The sequence below is a fragment of the Polyergus mexicanus genome, unplaced genomic scaffold (assembly GCF_030449975.1).
Source record: "Polyergus mexicanus isolate NDT 795.1 unplaced genomic scaffold, iyPolMexi1.0 SCAF_13, whole genome shotgun sequence".
NCBI classification, from domain to species: Eukaryota; Metazoa; Arthropoda; class Insecta; order Hymenoptera; family Formicidae; genus Polyergus; species Polyergus mexicanus.
In genome coordinates this window covers 5,919,370-5,938,384 of record NW_027223333.1, presented here as the reverse complement: position 1 = coordinate 5,938,384, position 19,015 = coordinate 5,919,370, and the positions used below count along the sequence as shown (strand labels likewise).

Sequence of the window (19,015 nt, the reverse complement as noted above, 5' to 3'; positions counted from 1 at the left end):
GTGAGAGAAAGAGAAAGTCCAAGCGTTAGACGAAGAGAGCTGCTATTCGCCGGTGTTGCTGGATGAGAAGGAAGAAAGACGTTTGAGAGAACAACGATACGAGATGAAGAGAGATAGTAATAGAGAATGAGGGGAAGCGTGCTAAAGTCTGAGAGAGAAAGATATAGAGAAAGAGAGACTCCAAAGAGGCAAGTGACGACGAAGAGGGGGTGGCGAGATTGCGAAGGAAGCGATGAGGGGCGGGACACGGCAAGGGAGGGATGAGGGGAGGAGAAACGATGCCTTGGCGCGAGCCCGAGGAGTCGAAACTACGGAATTCCAACCGACAGAGTAGTACCGGCGTTCGTACGACACGGTCATACACAGTTGTAGTGAGCGAACGTAATCCGAAAGTGAGAGAAAAGAGAGAGAAAGAGAAGGGAGAGGGGGGATTTGAACGGAGGGGTGACGCGAAACTGAGGTGGTTGCTTCTCATTGTGTTCGCCGGCTCAGTTCCGCTGCTCTCGCAGTACCGGATACGCGACGTCAAGTGATCAACTCTTAGACACCCACGATTAACCCGCGTAAAGAGAAAGAAAGAGATTCCACAAAGGAGAATTATTGCGGTATATAGACATAATTACAGTGAGCAAAGTGCGAAGTGTCTCCTCCCAAAATCAAAGTATCGATCGTCTCGATCATCGGGAGAGACTTTGCTAGAGAAACGACGAATGTAAATACAAGCGTTCGCCATACCGGGCGCCATCAGCATGTAAATCACGGACGATACGCGCGTTTATTTTTATTTCGTTTTGTTCATTTTGGCAACGAGTTAACCGGTATCGTCTGACGCTCATTATCGAGAGCCGTCTCTAGTTCTCACAGCTAAGGAGCCGGCAAGTGGTGGTACCGTCCCGCTGTCGTCGTTGTCATCGTTGTCGACACACCGTCGAACCGAGGCCGACAATGCCGTACGCGGTGACTGCGATTTATGGAGCGACATTAAATTGGATATTCGCGTCCGGAATCGGTGCGATCATATGATAAATGTAGAACACGTTGTATTCCCGGTTTCTTTTTGTTTTCTCCTTTCTTCTCTCTTTTCGTTTTGAACCCCTCCCTCTTCTTTCCCTTCTATACAGCTAGGTCGAAGCGCATTGTTTCTCCCGCCGAACTAGTGAACCCTCGCACGTGACTCGCCACGGTGTCGTTTCGCGCTTTCACGTACGACGTAATCGTTCATGTGTTATCTCGCTACGTCACGCGTAGTTCTGCTGCGTCATAAGACGCGATCCAAGAGGCGACTAAGTGAAACAACAGACCGGAAAGAAAGGGAGAAGGATCGTCACGTTATAGTTGCGCGCGCGCTCGGACGCGTGTAACGGGCGCTCATGTGTGTGTGTCGTCTAGTTTTATTCTATTCGTGTTGTGTACGAGTTACTATTCGACGGCTAAAACACGTGACTTGACGAATGGAAAGAAGACAATATGAGTGAAATGACGAGTGTTGTCGAGGCACAGCAACAACAGCAACAATACGTAGGTGACAGTTCGAATGCGAGGCATCGTTGTAAGGACTGTGGTGTCAATTTTGACGGCGAGAAGAGCCTGGAAGTGCACGTGCGGTATCATAAAGAGAACTTGTTAAATCGGTGGGCTAATAAGGCACAGCAGGAAGAGAGCAATAATAATCATAGTAAGACTGGCAATCATAATAGTCACGTGAATGTCAATCGGGATAGTGTGACTGTGCCGACGGACTCGAGTGAGCCGTCATCGATGTCGCCTTCTCAAGATCCAACATCCTCGCAGCAGCAGCAGCAACAGCAGCAGCAGCAACAACAGCAGCAGCAGCAGCAGCAGCCACAACAACAACCTCAGCAGCAGCAGCAGCAGCAGCAACAGCCTGCCATACATACACTTGTATGCCAGCCATACGATCATTTTCAAACATCAATGTTTAGCGAGAGCGGCTATTATATGTCAAACGAGCAGTCTTATATGTTAACTCATCATTTTTCGCCGTCACAGGAAGACACTCAAAGCAATCGCGACGGTGGCGGCGGTTACCCGCGTTATCATCCGTATCAGCATCAGCAGCACTATTCTGCGGATCGCGCGACGTCCAATTCTACTAGCCCGCAAAGTCCGCCGCTTCAATGCGACAAATGCGGTGCCGTTTACGAGGACGCAAATCAGTTAGGCGAGCACATGAGAACGAATCATTTGGATTCGCCTTCTGCGTATCCATCCGCGCCGCAATATCAACAACTGGGCAACAGTCCTCAGCAGTTGCATCCATCGCCGCCTCTTTCCAATCAACCGCAACAACAACCTAGTTACGATTATAACGGCGGACAAACGAGTAAGTTGGACATGAAACAGGAACCGCCTGAAGAGCAGGCTGAAATCCTCGACTTGGATTCTCACAAAGTACAAACGCACCGATACGAGGAAGAGCTCGTAAGAATTCATCAACATCAGCAGCAGCAACAACAGGGACTTCAGATGCAGATGCAGCAACGGCTGATACCGCAGCAGCAGCAGCAGCACAGAATAGGATCACATTCGGTGAGTTCTATGCTGGGTTGGCCGCCGGCCACCCAACCACATGATTATCATACTGGGCTTGGCTCTATGGGCCCCATAGACAATGTTGCTCCACCGATTGCTGATCAGGGTCAGTTCATGCGCGGTCAACATATGCCCATGGAGCACGGACATCAAGGCTCACCAATAATTACAAGCACGCAACCGATGGCAAGCCACCAGATGCCGGCTGGTTTCGTCCAACAACCGCCGAAAGCGCCGTTAGCAAATCAATCCTGGAAAAGCAACGAGCCGCGCCGGCCAAAGACCTACAACTGCACCGCGTGCAACAAGTGGTTTACAAGCTCAGGCCATCTCAAAAGACACTATAATACGACGTTGCACAAGAACGCTGTGAAGAATGGCAAGGAACCTGATCCGGCGAACTTACCGATTAGCGCTCATCATCATCCTGCTAGAGACAATAATCATTCGGGCAGCAGGGGCGGCGGCGCGCCCGCACGATCCCCGCCGGATTTATCATCTTCCAGGAGTCCCCCAAACTTGATGGCAGGTCCCTCGGGCGAGGCGACGAGGGGCCTGCTTCACACGCCCACCACCCACTGCAATTCCAGCAGCAGCAACAGCAGCAGCGACTCTTCGGCAGCAGCCCTGCAGCAACAGCTGGTCCATCTGCCGCACTCGGGAATGATGCCGGTCAATTCTCCGGTTCCATCGTCGCTGGCGGGACATCATCAGCAACAAATGGGTTCTGCGCCTCATCAGCTGGGCCTCCAGCAGCAGCAACAACAACAGCAGCAGCAGCTTCACCTGCCAACGGATTCGCCGGGCCAGCCGGTGCATCATACCACGAATTCGCCCATACCCCCGCAGGCAGCATCGCACATGAATTGCCCTTCACCAATGGGTACATCCCCCCACCCGCATCACATGAACTCGCCACCAGGCTTGGCCCATCCGGCGATGACTTCGCCCACGGCGATGGGGGGTACTACGATGCCTCATCAGCCGTACCCAAACGCCTTGCCCCCCCACGTTACAATTACTACCAACACCCCGGCGGTCCTACTGGAGTCTACCCAACCAGTTACCACCATGCAACTAACTACTATTGGTAACGAGCAAAACGACCAACAACATCAGCTGCTGCCTAGTTTTACGATCTTCGATCAGAAGAATTTCACGCAAATCGGTGTGCTAACTGGGTTTGTAGTAGAACAAAACCAGATACAAACCGTTAACGTGGGGGGGCTAAGCGCGGAGGAGATTGCTCCTCAAGAATCTTTTGAATCTTCCACAACGACCTATGATCCGTATTCACCATCGCGCTATAAGTCGTTGACCGATATGGATGTAACGACGATACAGACGAACGAGGAACAAGTATCTTCGCTCTCCTATCAGCTTGAGCAACAACGCATTGATCTCGAAACGAATAATAATCATCTATCACAGCCGAGGCAGGCGAAGGAGGATTTAGACCCGAACATTGGCTTGCAACCTAAGAAGGAGCGTAAGAGCAAGACCAACTCGAGCAAGCAACGTCAGGTCACTACCACTGTAGCCAATTTTATTTCGCAGGATGGCGTTTACAAATGTATTGATTGTAACAAGTATTTCATGAGAGGTTGTTATCTCACGCAGCATAACAAAAGTTTCCATTCGGGCGACAAGCCGTTCAAATGCGCCCAATGCGGCAAGCGATTTCCGAACGAAGAAGTGTACGAAAAACATGTTCAGATGCATACCTGTGCGAGGAGACATCAATGCGACGCTTGCCCGAAGGTGTTCGCCCACAAGACCGATCTCAAACGACATACATGCATCCATACCGGTAGGAGGCCATTTAAATGTGATACTTGCGGTAAGGGATTTATTCGACAGGATCATATGAAGAAGCATCAGGACACGCACAACAAGAAAGCGCGGCTGACCGCGCAACGGCAGAACGTCCAACGGTTAAACGCTCAGCGGCTCAACGGTTCGCGTTTCAACACTCAACGATTCAACGCTCAACGGTGCAACGTTGAACGGCCCAACGATGTCCATAACAACTACGACAGAAAGTTATAAAGACGTGTGTCTCCGAGATGTCAAGCCCGATTGGGCTGTCCGACTACTGCGCGGCTTCGAGATCGTCTCGATGACAGAACGAGAAAGGTAATATTCTTCGCCGATCGACAGATATCGTTTTTCTTCGTTCCTTTGTTCGTTCAATCCAATATATACAAAAATTCGATATACAATCATTTGCCAATGATTTGATATTTATTTTGTAATTCTCGATAAAATGCAGTATTTTTGATAAGAAAAATGAAATAACGAATTTTTGTCTTGGACTTTATCCCCGCAAATAAATACCTTTTGAAAAAGTAGTTTTAATATAGCGATATACACGTAGACACTGTATGACAGCGTCGGCATTTTTTCAATTTTTTTTATATTAAGGTAATATTTATTCGACTCACAAAGCAATTTGATGTTTTTCAAGCTTTTATCTAAAAGTAATTTGATGGAAAGTAGTGAAACAGATCTCACAATGTATCGAAATCACTGTGCTTTTTTTAACACATAATACAAAAAACGTATCTGCGAAACTTTTATGACGGTATCGATCGAAATCGTAACGATATTTGATCCCAGACAGGAATATTATAGTACGAGATCTTTCTCTATCTATTACTTCTGTCGCATCGATTTCTCAACATATCACAACTTTAAATTTCGTTAATGTTTTTGACGACGATCTCGAGAAAATTATAATATAAGCATCACATTTTCAAATTGGCAATAAGTGATCGGAGACTAAATATCGATGTTGTATTAAGTCGTCGAAGCTTATAACAATGTGTACAAAGTATTAAATATATATAAAAAAGTGTGTATATTATTATTATATTATAATTATTATAATTAAATAATTATACAATTAAATAATGACATAAACAAAGAAGGTTCTCTATGATATAAAATTTACAACCATAGGGCAAAGGCCAATTAGCGCTAAAGCGCAGAGTTATTCGGCGTTTTTTTATACTTTTTTTAATGTATTTTTAGTATATATTATAGATATATATATATATATATATATATATATATATATATATATATATATATAATTATATGTTATAATTACGCCTTATTTCCTATGTTTCTTTAATATACGTTTCCAAAATCATCGAAAATTGCTCTCATTTATCTCATCACATATTTCATAATTTGTAATTATACTTTTCTTCTTCTTTCTTTCTCTCTCTCTCTTTTTTTGGTAAATTACGATATTTATTACAATACACACACGCGCGCGCGCACACACACACACACAAAACTACACATTGTACGTGTGGACAGAATAGCAATAAATTTGCAGACAATGTTAGTAATAATATAATTACATTAATTGTGTGATAATTATTATAATAGAGTTACAAAAGAGTAATATAGTATTATTATAGTAAAAAAAATTTTATTGCTATTCAACTTAAATAAAGCACAAAGGATGAAGCATAACGATAGATTGTGAAATGTGATGAATAAAAACACAATTTAACCGATGTGAAAACGTATGTGTTGAAGAAGCAAAAGCTCATTCTACCTTATTTTTAATAAATTTTTCTGTGTTTTGTTCTACAGAAATGAGCGAAACTTGTAAATATATTTTAAAATATTTATAAATATTATAACTTTTTTCCTTTTGTTATATGTCTTTATAAAAGATAAAAATAAAGTTTCTATTATATATATAACAAATAAATACAATAAAGCACTCTCTATTATGAAAACATGCCCAACATCAATCAATAATTGAAATATATATCGAAGAAAATGTTAAAAATATACTTTTTATTTCAGATAAAACTTTGATTTTAGATTTTCGCTACTTTATTGTGAAAACGTGCCCAATATTTATCAATAATCGTAATATTATTAAACGAAAAGAAAAAAAATATACTTTTTATTTTATATAAAACTTTGATTTTAAATTTACTGAAAGATTCGTATCGCAGTCGCGGCTGCTTTTGCTCGTTTCGCAACAGTATTTAATCAGAGATCGATTAATTAGTACCATCAATATGTAGAACGATTTGAGCTATACAAAAAATAATTAACATTACCTGATAAACTTCAATAGCGGGAACATATGAAATAAGAGTAAATATCAACAGCAATCGCTAATGAATAATTAACATATCAATATTTTCAATGAGAAAATGTAATCTACTAATAATAAATCAGCAGTATAATTCTTATTGATAAGAGTGGCAAATATTTATATGACAATTAAGCATAACGATTCAAGAAACAAATAAAATATATAATTTATTATTATTAACTTATTAGATTATTATATTTATTTACAATATATACAAATTTAATATTGGAAAAATTTATAATTTATTTTATCTTACAAGATTTACAAGGGTATTTTAAAGATATTCAATACATATATATATATATAATCGAGTTTTAATTTCAAATTATATGGATTGTCACAATAAACAATATGAATTTTGTAAATACAATTATAAAATGTATAATTATATTATAAATTTGTTTATAGTGAAACGCAATTACAGAATAAACATTTTTACTCTCATTTATTTACGCGTAGGATCAAGTACAATTAAATAAAATTGATCGAAAACATCATACACACAGTGTGTGGATTTGTACGCATCGAAGATAATTCCTTCTCAAAATCAAAGTTTTATCTAAAAAGTAAAAAGTATGTTTTACATTCGATATAAATTCCAGTTATTGATCAATGCTTGGCACGTTTTTACAGTAGTGCCTCATTTGTTTATTTGAAAGCCTAAGATAGTCTAAGTTACGATTGGCGCGTTGTTCAAAGTGAACTTTGCTCGCAGTTTTATATTGCTTATAAGACTTTGAATAGATCTTCTTATCAATCGCGATAAATCAGTATAATTCGAAATTAAAACTCAATTATATATAAAATATATTTATATGCACCTTTAGTGAATTACGCCTGAAATAATATAAGTTCTTACATGTATTTACATATACATTTTAAATAATGTTTAAATGTTTATTATACATTTATTAATATACTTATTACTAAAATTTAACAATAATAAGATCGCGCACTGGCTCTTTGTCTCCGATTTGCCAGTTTTCCCACTTAATTGTTTAAATGTTTACATCTTTAAAATAATATTTAAATTTTGTAAGGTAAAAAAGTATTCTGATTTATTAATTTTTTGAATATTAAATCTGTATATATTGTAAATATAATAATTTAACGAGTTAATTAAATTGTATATTTTATTTGTTTTGCAGATTGTTATGCTCAATTACCATATAAACATTTGTCACTCTTATTAATAAGAGATAAACTGTTGATTTAATATTGATAGATCCTCTTTTAAAAATATTGATATGTTAATTATTAGTTAATGGTTGTTGTTAACATTTACTCTTATTTTGTATGTTTTCAATTTCATATGTTATCAATTTTAATGTTAATTATTTTCGCAGCTCAATTCGTTCCGTATATTGACGGCACTAATTAATTGATACCCGATTAATTACTGCGAAACGAGCCAATCGCCGCGACTGCAATCCGATCCCTTGCAGCAAATTTCTGTTCGCGAGCTACGCGTCGTTCGAAACATATATTATGAGTAAACGTTCACTTTGCTATAACGAAACAGGTTATTGTTTTCGTCGGTCCTAGTTGTTCCACTCAAGCGATCGATTTTAGATATGCGAATAGTTTCCCGCCCAATATCATGTTAATTATCTAAACTTATCGTGCGCGCGCGCACACGCACACACATATACACGCATACAAAACGCACACATTACTCCTTCCCCCGTTGTCGTTTAAAAAGAATTATCGAATGTATATGTTGAGACACTGTGTGTACGATACTTCGATCAAGTTTATTTAATTGTTCTCGATCTTCCCCCTTGCCCCCTACACGTAAATAAATGAGTGATAAAAACATTTTGTTCTATAAATGCGTTTCATTATGAATATAAGATCTGTTTATAATATAATTATACATATTATATAATTGTATTTACAAGGTTCATATGTTTGTTCAAGCAGTGGTATCAACGCAGAGTACTGAGGCACTTGTTTAATATTTAAATGAAAAAGAAAAAATGAAAATGGTGATAATTCTTTGAAACTTTTTTTTTTACAATAGATAAAGCCATTTTGTTTTATTTGAAATTTTTTTCGTATTAATTGGCATAATATTATTATACGTAATAAATTAATCTGTCACAAGTGTCACAAAAATCGCGCGTATCGTCACGATGAATACTACGTAGGATATTTCTAAAATAACAGCATGACATTTACATCAGCAGTATTGTCATAAGCTGAAAAAGTAAAAAAATCCTGATAAGCGCACGTGGATAAATCTAAGTTTTTAAGATATAGTTGCTTTAAGATATTACATTATTTCGTAAGTGTGATTTTCTCGTCGCTAATCTCGAAATATATAATAACATTTTAGATATATCCTATATAAAACAGTGCACAGTGATGTAAAGATATATTTGCAGATATACACAAAAAGATTGCGAGTGTACACAATAATACATCACAAACTTGACGCGAACGTGAACACGGACACACATATCCTGCTCATTTCTGTTTATTATATTAAGGAAGAGTAATATCAATACACACGTAAACACATACACAAACATAAATAATATCCATGTATAGCGTATAACATGGTAATACACGGTAAACGATATTTAGCACTCTTGCCATTTTTACTACGTAATGTCACACCCGGAACAGACTACCTCAGAGTTCAGGAATTTAACGATGAATATATGGAGAAAAGAAAAACGATGAAAGAGCCAATGCAATAATAATAATAATAATAATAATAATAATAATAATAATAATAATAATAATAGTAATAATAATAATATTACTAAAGTAGCGAAAAGAATGTCCGAGCGGATAAAACGATGTACTTTCATACATTGTAGTCCGATTTGTATTTTCTATGAGCTGCGTTAATTGTCTCTCTTGCGCACGAGGTATAACACTATGAGAAAGAAACGAAGAGGCAGAGAAAAAGAGAGAGAGAGAGAGAGAGAGAGAGAAAGCGGAATTGTCTTTTAACATAATATAAGATAATAATTTATACTGAGCACAAATTAAAATCTTCACGCGCATCACTAACACAACATTCAACTCAGAACATCAATCAAAACATATTTCTTTTCCTTTCTCTCTCCTTACATCTAGAATCTAATGTAAAGTCGAACGAATAATAAAAGATGCAAAAAAAAAAGAAAGAGAGAGAGTGAGAAAGGGGCGGGGGGTGGGTGGGGGTGGAGAAGATATGTAATCTGGTAGCATGTTCGGTTGGATACTGCGATTTAGTAATACGCGTGAAAATTTTACACAATTCGTATTTTGGATTAATTATCACCAATGAGAATTTTTGATAGGACATGAACGTTGGGCATTTTTTTTGTTTCGTCAAAGCCATTATATACGTTACGTTCCTATATCTAGTGGATTTAGCGTACAATCGAGTTCGCTATGAGAAACGAAGAAAGAAATTGACGTTTTTTAGAGACATATCAAACAGTGTTATTGCACGTATATTCGGTTTTAATATAAATAATATAATAATGTCGCGTCGACATTATAGAGGAGAAGGCTTCGAAATTGCGCGATCGAATATACTATATCTAGCCATATCATCGTTTTATTGTACAAAACGATCCAACGTCTCGAGAGACAAGGAGAACATAGATGTTCGCGATTTCGTTCGTGTTTGTATCCAAAGACGCGACGAGGAAATAAATAAATAAAAAAGAGGAAGAGAGAGAGAGAGAGAGAGAGAGAGAAAGAGTAAAACGAGAATGTATGTAACTAGAATTTCAGAGCGATGAGATATTCTTAGTAATCTTTCAATACGGAATTTTAGTGGCGATTTCAGAATTTGTATAGTTGTTTGAAGTATCAAGGCGCATTTCGCTTGTTTTTTATATTATTAATATTATTACTCCCCCCCCCCTCCCCCCCCTCCCCCCCACCCGCTCTCCTCATTATTGATTATTATTATATTAATATTATTGATTATTATTATATTATATTAATATTATTATATCGATAAAACTATCGTATTAATTGTAATACGTGATTTTTTGTACATTTTATTCACTTGGCGAATGTATGTTCGAATGAGAAACGATAATGATCCCGGCACATTTTACGTGCTACGTGTAACGCTAACGCGTATGTGTATGGTATGTACGTGTTGTATATATACTAGGGGATTATTTTTTTTTTCTCAAATGCGCGTCTCGTTATGACATCTTAGATCAATAGCATAATTACATATCCTTAGGTTTTGAATAGATTCTCTTTAGTAAAACGCAGTACTTTAGCTTCTTTAGACGATGGTGTTTGGGTCCATGTATAGATTTCTTTAAAAGAATGATCCCCTAATTATTCCGAACAGTGTATGTGACATATGTAAAAATAATGATTCGCGACTAATAATTGATACGCGCGATTTTCCCGAGGTTCTCCATATAAATATCGAGACATTCGTCTAATTATATAACTGTGGTTTTTCACAAATTTTTGTATCCGATGCTTTATATACTCTGTAATATTTCGGAACATCGTGTTTCTTTATATATATATTAATTTCCATAAAGTCATTATCTCGAAATTTAGAAAATGTGTTAATGGACCGGGAAAGATCATAATCGAGATTAGCATAGAGAAAATAGTCTCGCGAAAAGCCGTACTCTTTATCCATAATATTATCTATGCACCTTTATAAATCTATACCGGTTTTGAACGGGTTATATCGTATTTTTTTGAATTCCTCAATGTTTTCTCCAGGATTTTGTATACCCATTCAAGAGGAACGGAAAACACATATGTCATTATTTCGGATCAATGCCCGATCAAATATCATTGATAGTATATCTGAATCCATTTATAGATTTTTTAAAAGAATGATCCCCTAATTGTTTTGAACAATATATCTTATATTTATAGTAGAAATCAATATCTACATATATACAATATATATATATATATATACAGAAACAATCTTTCGAAATATTCCAGAGTATGTAAAATCTGACAAAAAAAAATTGTTTCAAATCACAGTTATGAAATCAGATAGATACATTGCTATGTATTTTGAGAATCCCAAAAGAATCGCGCGCACAAATTATTGATCACGAATCATTAATTTTGAAGAGGAAGAAGAAATGTATGGGTAAGGATATCGGCATAAATTCATATTTGAAAATCTCTATACACATTGAGGATTTTAAGAGAGGATTGTATATTACATTCCGGGACATTGTATCTTTATACTATAAAGGATATTGATAAGATGTATATATACGAACAGTCCCAAACACAATCGCGCGAAAGAAAGATATCGATAATACCGAGACATTCCCTTTAAAAATGTGATTCTCATTTCACACGGGCATTTTCTTCGAGAATATATTGAAAAACACTTAATTTTCGCCAAAGTGCGAGAAAAATAACTTGAGAGAGATTCTCTCATTTCACAAGAATATAATTCTGTACACACACACACACACACACACACACACACACACACACACACACACACACACACACACACACACACACACACACACACACACACATACATATGTTTATATATCTCTCTTGTGCCATATAAATATATATATATATATATATATATATATATATATATATATATATATATATATATATATAGCCATGCGTGTCGAGAAATTTATAAAATTCCAGAGAAAGAGAGAGAGAGAGAGAGAGAGAGAGAGGAAAGAGAGAATGTATGTGACGATTATGACATAGTGATATTTCGATTATATATTTAATGATCATATATTGAATAGAATATACCGCATGCGTTTTCCGTTTCTCTTGAAGGGGCATACAAAATCTCGAAGGAAACATTGAGAAATTCGAAAAATGCGATAGCCCGTTAGAAATCAATAATTATATAAAGATATTAATGTAAGATTTATAATGGATAAGTATTTTTATTATGGATATAAGGAGTACGACTTTTCGCGAGATTATTTTGGAACATTTCTCTATATTAATATCACGAGATTATGGTCTTTTTCAGTACATTGATACATTTTTTAAATTTCGAGATAATACTTTTCTAGGATTTTGCATGCCCGCATACACTGCTGTTTTATCCTTGTTTTAAGAGTACACATGACCTAGGATGCATAATATAACGAAGAATTACAAAGAGCGAAGAAAAATTATTGCGATACGCAAATACCGTTTTTTTTTTTTTTTTCATTCTGTTATCTTTCAAAAATTATCTATAGAGTAAAAGAAGATTCAATCAACAAGATTAATTAACAAGATAAATTTAATTGAAAGCATAAATATGAAAATAGATAAATATGTTATAACTTTAAGGAAAGATATTCAGCTCTATTTATGCATCTTATGGTTTCAAACCGGTGTTATGGACTCTTGTCCCATATCGCAACTAGTCAATGACTTTTAATGTTTTAATATTTTAATTCTTTGAAAAAGAACCGCTCTCTTGTATCTTTGTCCTCAGTATATAAGATTTAATCTTCGCTTATAATTCTTTTCTTTTCTTAAACATGAAACAGCTAATTTATATACCGATCTGTACCATATGGCGATGCCCTAAAGCTAGCAGACCGAGAATGGGAAGCAGGAGAAAGTATGGCACTCGAAAGCTAGTTGTAATATGTATCAGTTCTTGTTTTTTTTTATAAGTTACTTATAATACACATGTATAGTATTGTTTTTATAAATATATTTTATTTCTTCGTAAAATAAAACCTCTTGATTCTTAGAAAACATTTTTCTTTTCATTTTCTTTCTGCGTTTCCTTCTTTCCTTATGTTTTCGACTATCTTACGTTTTATAAATTACATGACGTATATTATTTTATATATATATTATTATTAAAATGCATACGGATTTTGCTAACAAATTTATCTGTTGTTGGAAGAAAACGAGAGGTGAGGAGGGAGGTATTTATAGGTATTATGTGCGTAAATTATACTTTCTTAAAAACGTTTTGTAAAAATATCTTTTTCTTGTAATACAAAGTTAATTTAAGCAATTATAAGCTTGTTTCACGTGTGTATCGTATATATTCGATGAAATCTCCGAGATACGATATACGATACACGACGAGTATCTAACGAATTAATGCACGTTATGTTTATTCGCGCGCATTCTCGATCGGATTTTATTAATCCCGACGAGCGGAACATCTCTTCAGCCGTTTCGCGCTATCGAAATCAACGGCTATCTTCCGTTTCGTACACTCTGTTTGCACTCCCCTTATCCCTCCCCCCTCCCTCCTCCTCCCCTATGCGCTTTTATCCGCACAATTTAGTTAATGTCAGAGTATATACGAACACACATTCGAGAGATTCCATGAAGCATCCCGATCGTGGCGAATCGCCCATCCTCCCGATCTGTACCATTACACCCACTATCGCCCTTCTGCGATCCTCTCTCTCTCTTGCTTCCTCTCCGATTCCCGCTCTCCCGTCCGCGTCGTCCTCTCGTCGCGTACACGTAACCTTGGGCATTCTGTAATTTAGCAAATTGTTGCGGACTCGACGAAAGGAATCGCTCGATTCCGCGAGTGCCTCGCCAATAGCGACGATGGTATCTCGCCGCGCTCGGACGACTCGAGCGAAAAAAAGGATAAATAAATAAATAAATAAATAATGGAATAATCGAAATAATATCTTGAGAGGTGATGAAGACATTTTGTGCAAATTCTTAATTCTTCAAATTGGCGATGGAGAATTTTTAATTAACGTTAAAAAAAAGAAGGCAAGTAAAAGCTTGAAAAATTTTGAGAATTCACTCTTATATATATTTCTCATATTTTTATAATAAAATTACATATAATTAAATTGCCACATATATCCTTATATATAAATTTGATTGGAAAAAATTCTTATCCACTCTTTCAGAGGGAACGGAATTGCGAATAATATTCCACTTGTAATTTGCAAAATTGCGCGATCGGCGTATCCTTAACGTTAGTTTATCGACGGGCGAATTATACACCAATCTCCCGCTATTTGAAGATCTACAATCAGCTGATAGCGTACCGATAGGGAAAGCTAATCAACGTCGACGAGATTGAAAGGACTTGGCGAGGCACAAGCGCGAATCTAGAGAGAATCGCGTACACAGCGGCGGGGTGGAAAAATAAAGAGAACGAGCGGGCCAGGACGACCGCGAACGAAGATCGATAGTCGCGTCGACTTAATTGCGGATTACGCGGCAATGATTACCGATCGCCCCTTCCTTGTTTCGCAGCAATAATAATTAATGGCCGTGATCGGCTCGTTGAGCGCCAACCCCTCGCCGCTGCTATCAGCGAGTCCGCATCGTTGTTAGACTTAGGCAACATCTACCTGATGATGAAGCAATATATTTATGCGATCTACTCGCGATTTATAAGACGATGGTGGAAAGAGAAGAGCGAGGAGAGAGAAAAGAGTGGAGATCGAAAGAATATAGGGAGCGGAATGTATCTTTTAATAAGAGATAAAGTAAGTCGAGAAGCGATCTGTTAGGTATAGAGTCCATTGTATTATGCGTCTCCTAGCTAAATTTTTATGTTTTCTAATTCGTTGTGAACGAATGTTTTTTAGTATATAAATATATATATATAAATAAAAATGAATCTATATATATTATATATTTAAATTCTAGATTATATACGAATTCTAAGTGAGAGAGAGAGAGAGAGAGAAAAATCAATCAACGAGCTGCGTGGCGGCTGCCGTTATACCTCGCTACGAAAGCTCACGAGAGCGATTATCTTTAAGCGTGACAATCGACATCCAAGGATCGCTAAATGCGGATGAATTTTGCTTTTGTCACATAGATCGCGATTGGCAAAAATCGCGATAAATCCGACAGCCGCATCTAGCGATAACTAGGCGCGATAGAGAGAATCAGACGAGTCCTCCTCAAACTCGTCTCGCAGAGGCGAAACATTCTCCGAATGATGAAGAAAAAAAAAAAAAAAAAAAATCCGCGAAATCGCCGAATCGCGCGACACATGATACACGCGATACACGTTCGTCTCGTTGCCCCGAGGGGGCAGAGATCGAAAGGGAAAAGCCATCCAACTGCGAATCGCGCATTCTCGACTCGCTAAAAATTTACACAATTAGCTCTTGCTAACTAATATATGTATGTCCTTTTGAAAGGAGCACACTGCCGCCACAGGAGAAATTTCGACGGAATTAAGAGAGAAGGGAAAGTCAGTCAAATGTACTCGAGCGGATCTCCCGCGGTCGTAAATAGACCGCGTAATACAAGATCCACGATATAAATACGACGGCGTGTCCGCCACTGGTGGTACACGCGATGTACATCATGTACCGATTATGTATTTGACGCGAGAACGCCATACACAAGTACCTCATGATACAAAACACATGTACAAATGTTCATACGTTTTCAGAATAATAATTAGCTAATTAATAAATAAATATATCCAGAAGAGAAAATCGACCATCGACTCTGTGCCTTCAATGGATTCCCTCATTTATCCTCCTTTTCCTTTTCTCACGTGTGTTACGCGTCTTATTATTATATATTTTTCTCATTACGTTGAACGTCGGAAGGATAGTGATTTGCGAGGACAATCGTTGTACGCGCGAGCGTGAGACGATCGACGAAAATATACGGCGGTAAGTATTCGTGTGGTGGAAAATTATGGTATAATAACCGTAATAGAAGCTACAGTATCACACAATATGTGCTTGCATTATAACGCGCATAACAGAGTAATTTATTTAATGACTTGTGTCGCTGTTTATAACATTTAAGAGGCGCAGCGGAGCCGTTAAATAATTATCGGCATTTGAGGGGGCACGCAAGTCGATCCGTAATAAGCGACTCTCTCGTCGGCGCAACGAATGAGAGAAGGGGGAAATAAATCTATACGAATCTTTTGAGAAAACATAAGTGTGTATCAGGGAAAAGTATACCGTCTCTCTTACAAGAGACAAAATTTTATTTGCGATTAATAATTGTGATCGATATAAAAAAAAAAAAATCAAAAAAATTAGACGAGTTAATAAATTCGGCGAGTATAATACTTGAACTAAAAAAAAAAAAGGATTTTAATTAATTTAAATTTTGTAAAACCGAATATTTATTTATTTACTTAGCATATAAATGTAAGAGAGAACCTGCTACATCAACAAGAAGACGAAAAAAATATTAGATCAACAGCAAGGAAAAAATAAAATTTGTAAAATAAAACTTAAGATAAAATAAAATAAAAATATAATTAAAAATTAGAATTGAAATATTAAAATTTGAAATATTGCTTTATTTACGTCGATGCGAAACAATATCGAATTCGTTAAATACACAAATTAATGAATCATCATCGCTCGCGATCATTTTCTCGGAGTAATTGCTATTATTCTATCGTGCGGATAAAGTGTCACGTATGCAGTTTCAAACGAGCGTCTCTCGTGTATTTGTATATTTAGAGCGATTTTCCCCCAACGCGTCTTACCGGCGAAAAAAAAAATTATCCTCCCCTCCCGTCTCGGACAACCCTCTCCACTGTCGGCATTTTTCAACCGATTACCGCGACCGGCTTAACGCACCAAGATTACCGCCGTTCGCTCTCGCATCCCGTGATAAATAGCAAGATTACGAGTCTGCGTGTCGGCCAATGAACGATGCCCTCGGCCCGTGGACCATATGTTCCTCCAAGGCTGTGGGACCCTCGCCAGGACTTGGATCGCGTTAACGTACAACAAGTTTCAAGCGAGTCGCTTCGTCTCATTGCGTCGTATCGATGCAACATAACGTCACGTGATGAAAAACGTAAAAATCGCAGAATTAAGTATTCAATTAATTATACAAAAGTGCTAATATATTCAATTGTATTGAAATTATTGATGGAATTTTCAATTTTGAAGATTTTTAAATAGTTAGAAGAGTATTGAAAGAAAAAGTTTCGTGAGAAAAGTTATTTTTCTAAAAAATAATTTATTTAGAAAAGCAGGGACGAAATATTTTTTAAATTAACTTTTATCTCGTAGATATTTAGATTTTAATACATCGATTTGTTTTTATCCAAACTAAAAACAAAAGGAGAAGAGCATATTTAACGAAATACAATATTTAATGGATCGTAATATCGAGAACTGTGCAAATTTATATTAGTAATTTCAACTCACGCACTCACATGAACCCCCGCGGTTCGACGAACGGATATCTCAGTTTCCTTACGATGCGTATCCGAAAAATTTTTCCCACAGCGAGGACAGCTGTCGTAATGAGTTGCATCCTCACGTCGGCTTTCCTACCCGTCACCGCTCCTTCCTTCGAGTTTTATCTCGCTCCGTCGCCTCTCTATCTAACGCCGAGTTTTTCGTAAAGACGATATATGCTCCGCGTGACAATGCAGATTTCCCTTTATCGGTCGCTGCAGTTCCCGCGGGAGAACATGAAACGGCGTCCTCTGAAAGAAGGGCCCGATGAAATTTGAGAAACGAGCCCTTCGACGGGCATAAATCGTGGCCGATAAGCCGCGAATAAGAACAAGCAAGACCTTATGCCTTTTATACGATTCGCGACGCCATTTCTCTTCGTTCTCCTTTAGATTACACGTTTACCGCATATCTCTCCTCGAGACTGGCTTCCGCCAATGAATACAAATTAATCGCATATTTAACGTATACCAGGGGAGAGGGCGAAGACGAGGGCAGGGGTCATCGATTTTAAACTTTGCAAAATTTCTCGAGAATTTCCACAAAAGGATTAGGATACAATCTTAAAAGCGACAATTACAAATCTGAAGGAAAAATGTGCAAACGGGAATTAAAATACAGCAGAAAATTTGAAGTGATTATAATCTTTTGTATAGCGAATAAACCCCAGCGTTTCGAGATATCGAAATGTATTCAGATTACGTGGGTCACGGATCGAATGGAGGCTACGAGGAGGAAGAAGTTGTGGGAAATGCTTGAGGTAGGTCACGCAGGATGAAAGTTACTGCATCAAGGTTCCCTTGGAAGTTCTCGGGGATACTTCTGGTACACGAGAGAGAGAGACCGAATTAATACGGCCCGTGTCACAGCCTCACGCTCGTTTTCGTTTTGATCTCCTTACAGCCTTACAGCGTCTCTCGTCTCGAAAGGTTTTCGAAAGTAAAGGGAGATAAGCTTCGTGCTGCTTCCGTCCATGACCGTGACACACGTGACATTTTTCTATTAATTTTCTTTCCGTTCATCTCTTTGATTTTCATAAACAATAATGTCAGAAAAAAATTAAAATTTAGATACCATTAAATTAATGAGTATTAATTTTGAAACAATTTTGATGAAAGTTGTGTAGAAGTAGATAAAATATAAATTTAAAAAATGTAGAATAAACACTCAATATTTCTTCTATTCCTACATTTGCCTTCCATTCTCTCTGTAA

The 19,015-nt window shown here is 37.4% G+C and overlaps 1 protein-coding gene across 1 annotated transcript; it reads left to right on the top strand.

Annotated features, from left to right (window-relative positions):
- Positions 1-317: 317 nt before the first annotated feature.
- On the top strand, positions 318-4,980 carry LOC138938586 (transcription factor Zelda). The gene has a single exon (XM_070305679.1). The coding sequence runs from the start codon at positions 1,468-1,470 to the stop codon at positions 4,600-4,602; it is 3,135 nt and encodes a 1,044-aa protein (XP_070161780.1). The 5' UTR covers positions 318-1,467; the 3' UTR covers positions 4,603-4,980.
- The last annotated feature ends 14,035 nt before the right edge of the window (positions 4,981-19,015 follow it).

Bases quoted from the DNA above. Each gene is read 5' to 3' on its own strand.
- LOC138938586 (XM_070305679.1), top strand. From the start codon at position 1,468: ATGAGTGAAATGACGAGTGTTGTCGAGGCACAGCAACAACAGCAACAA.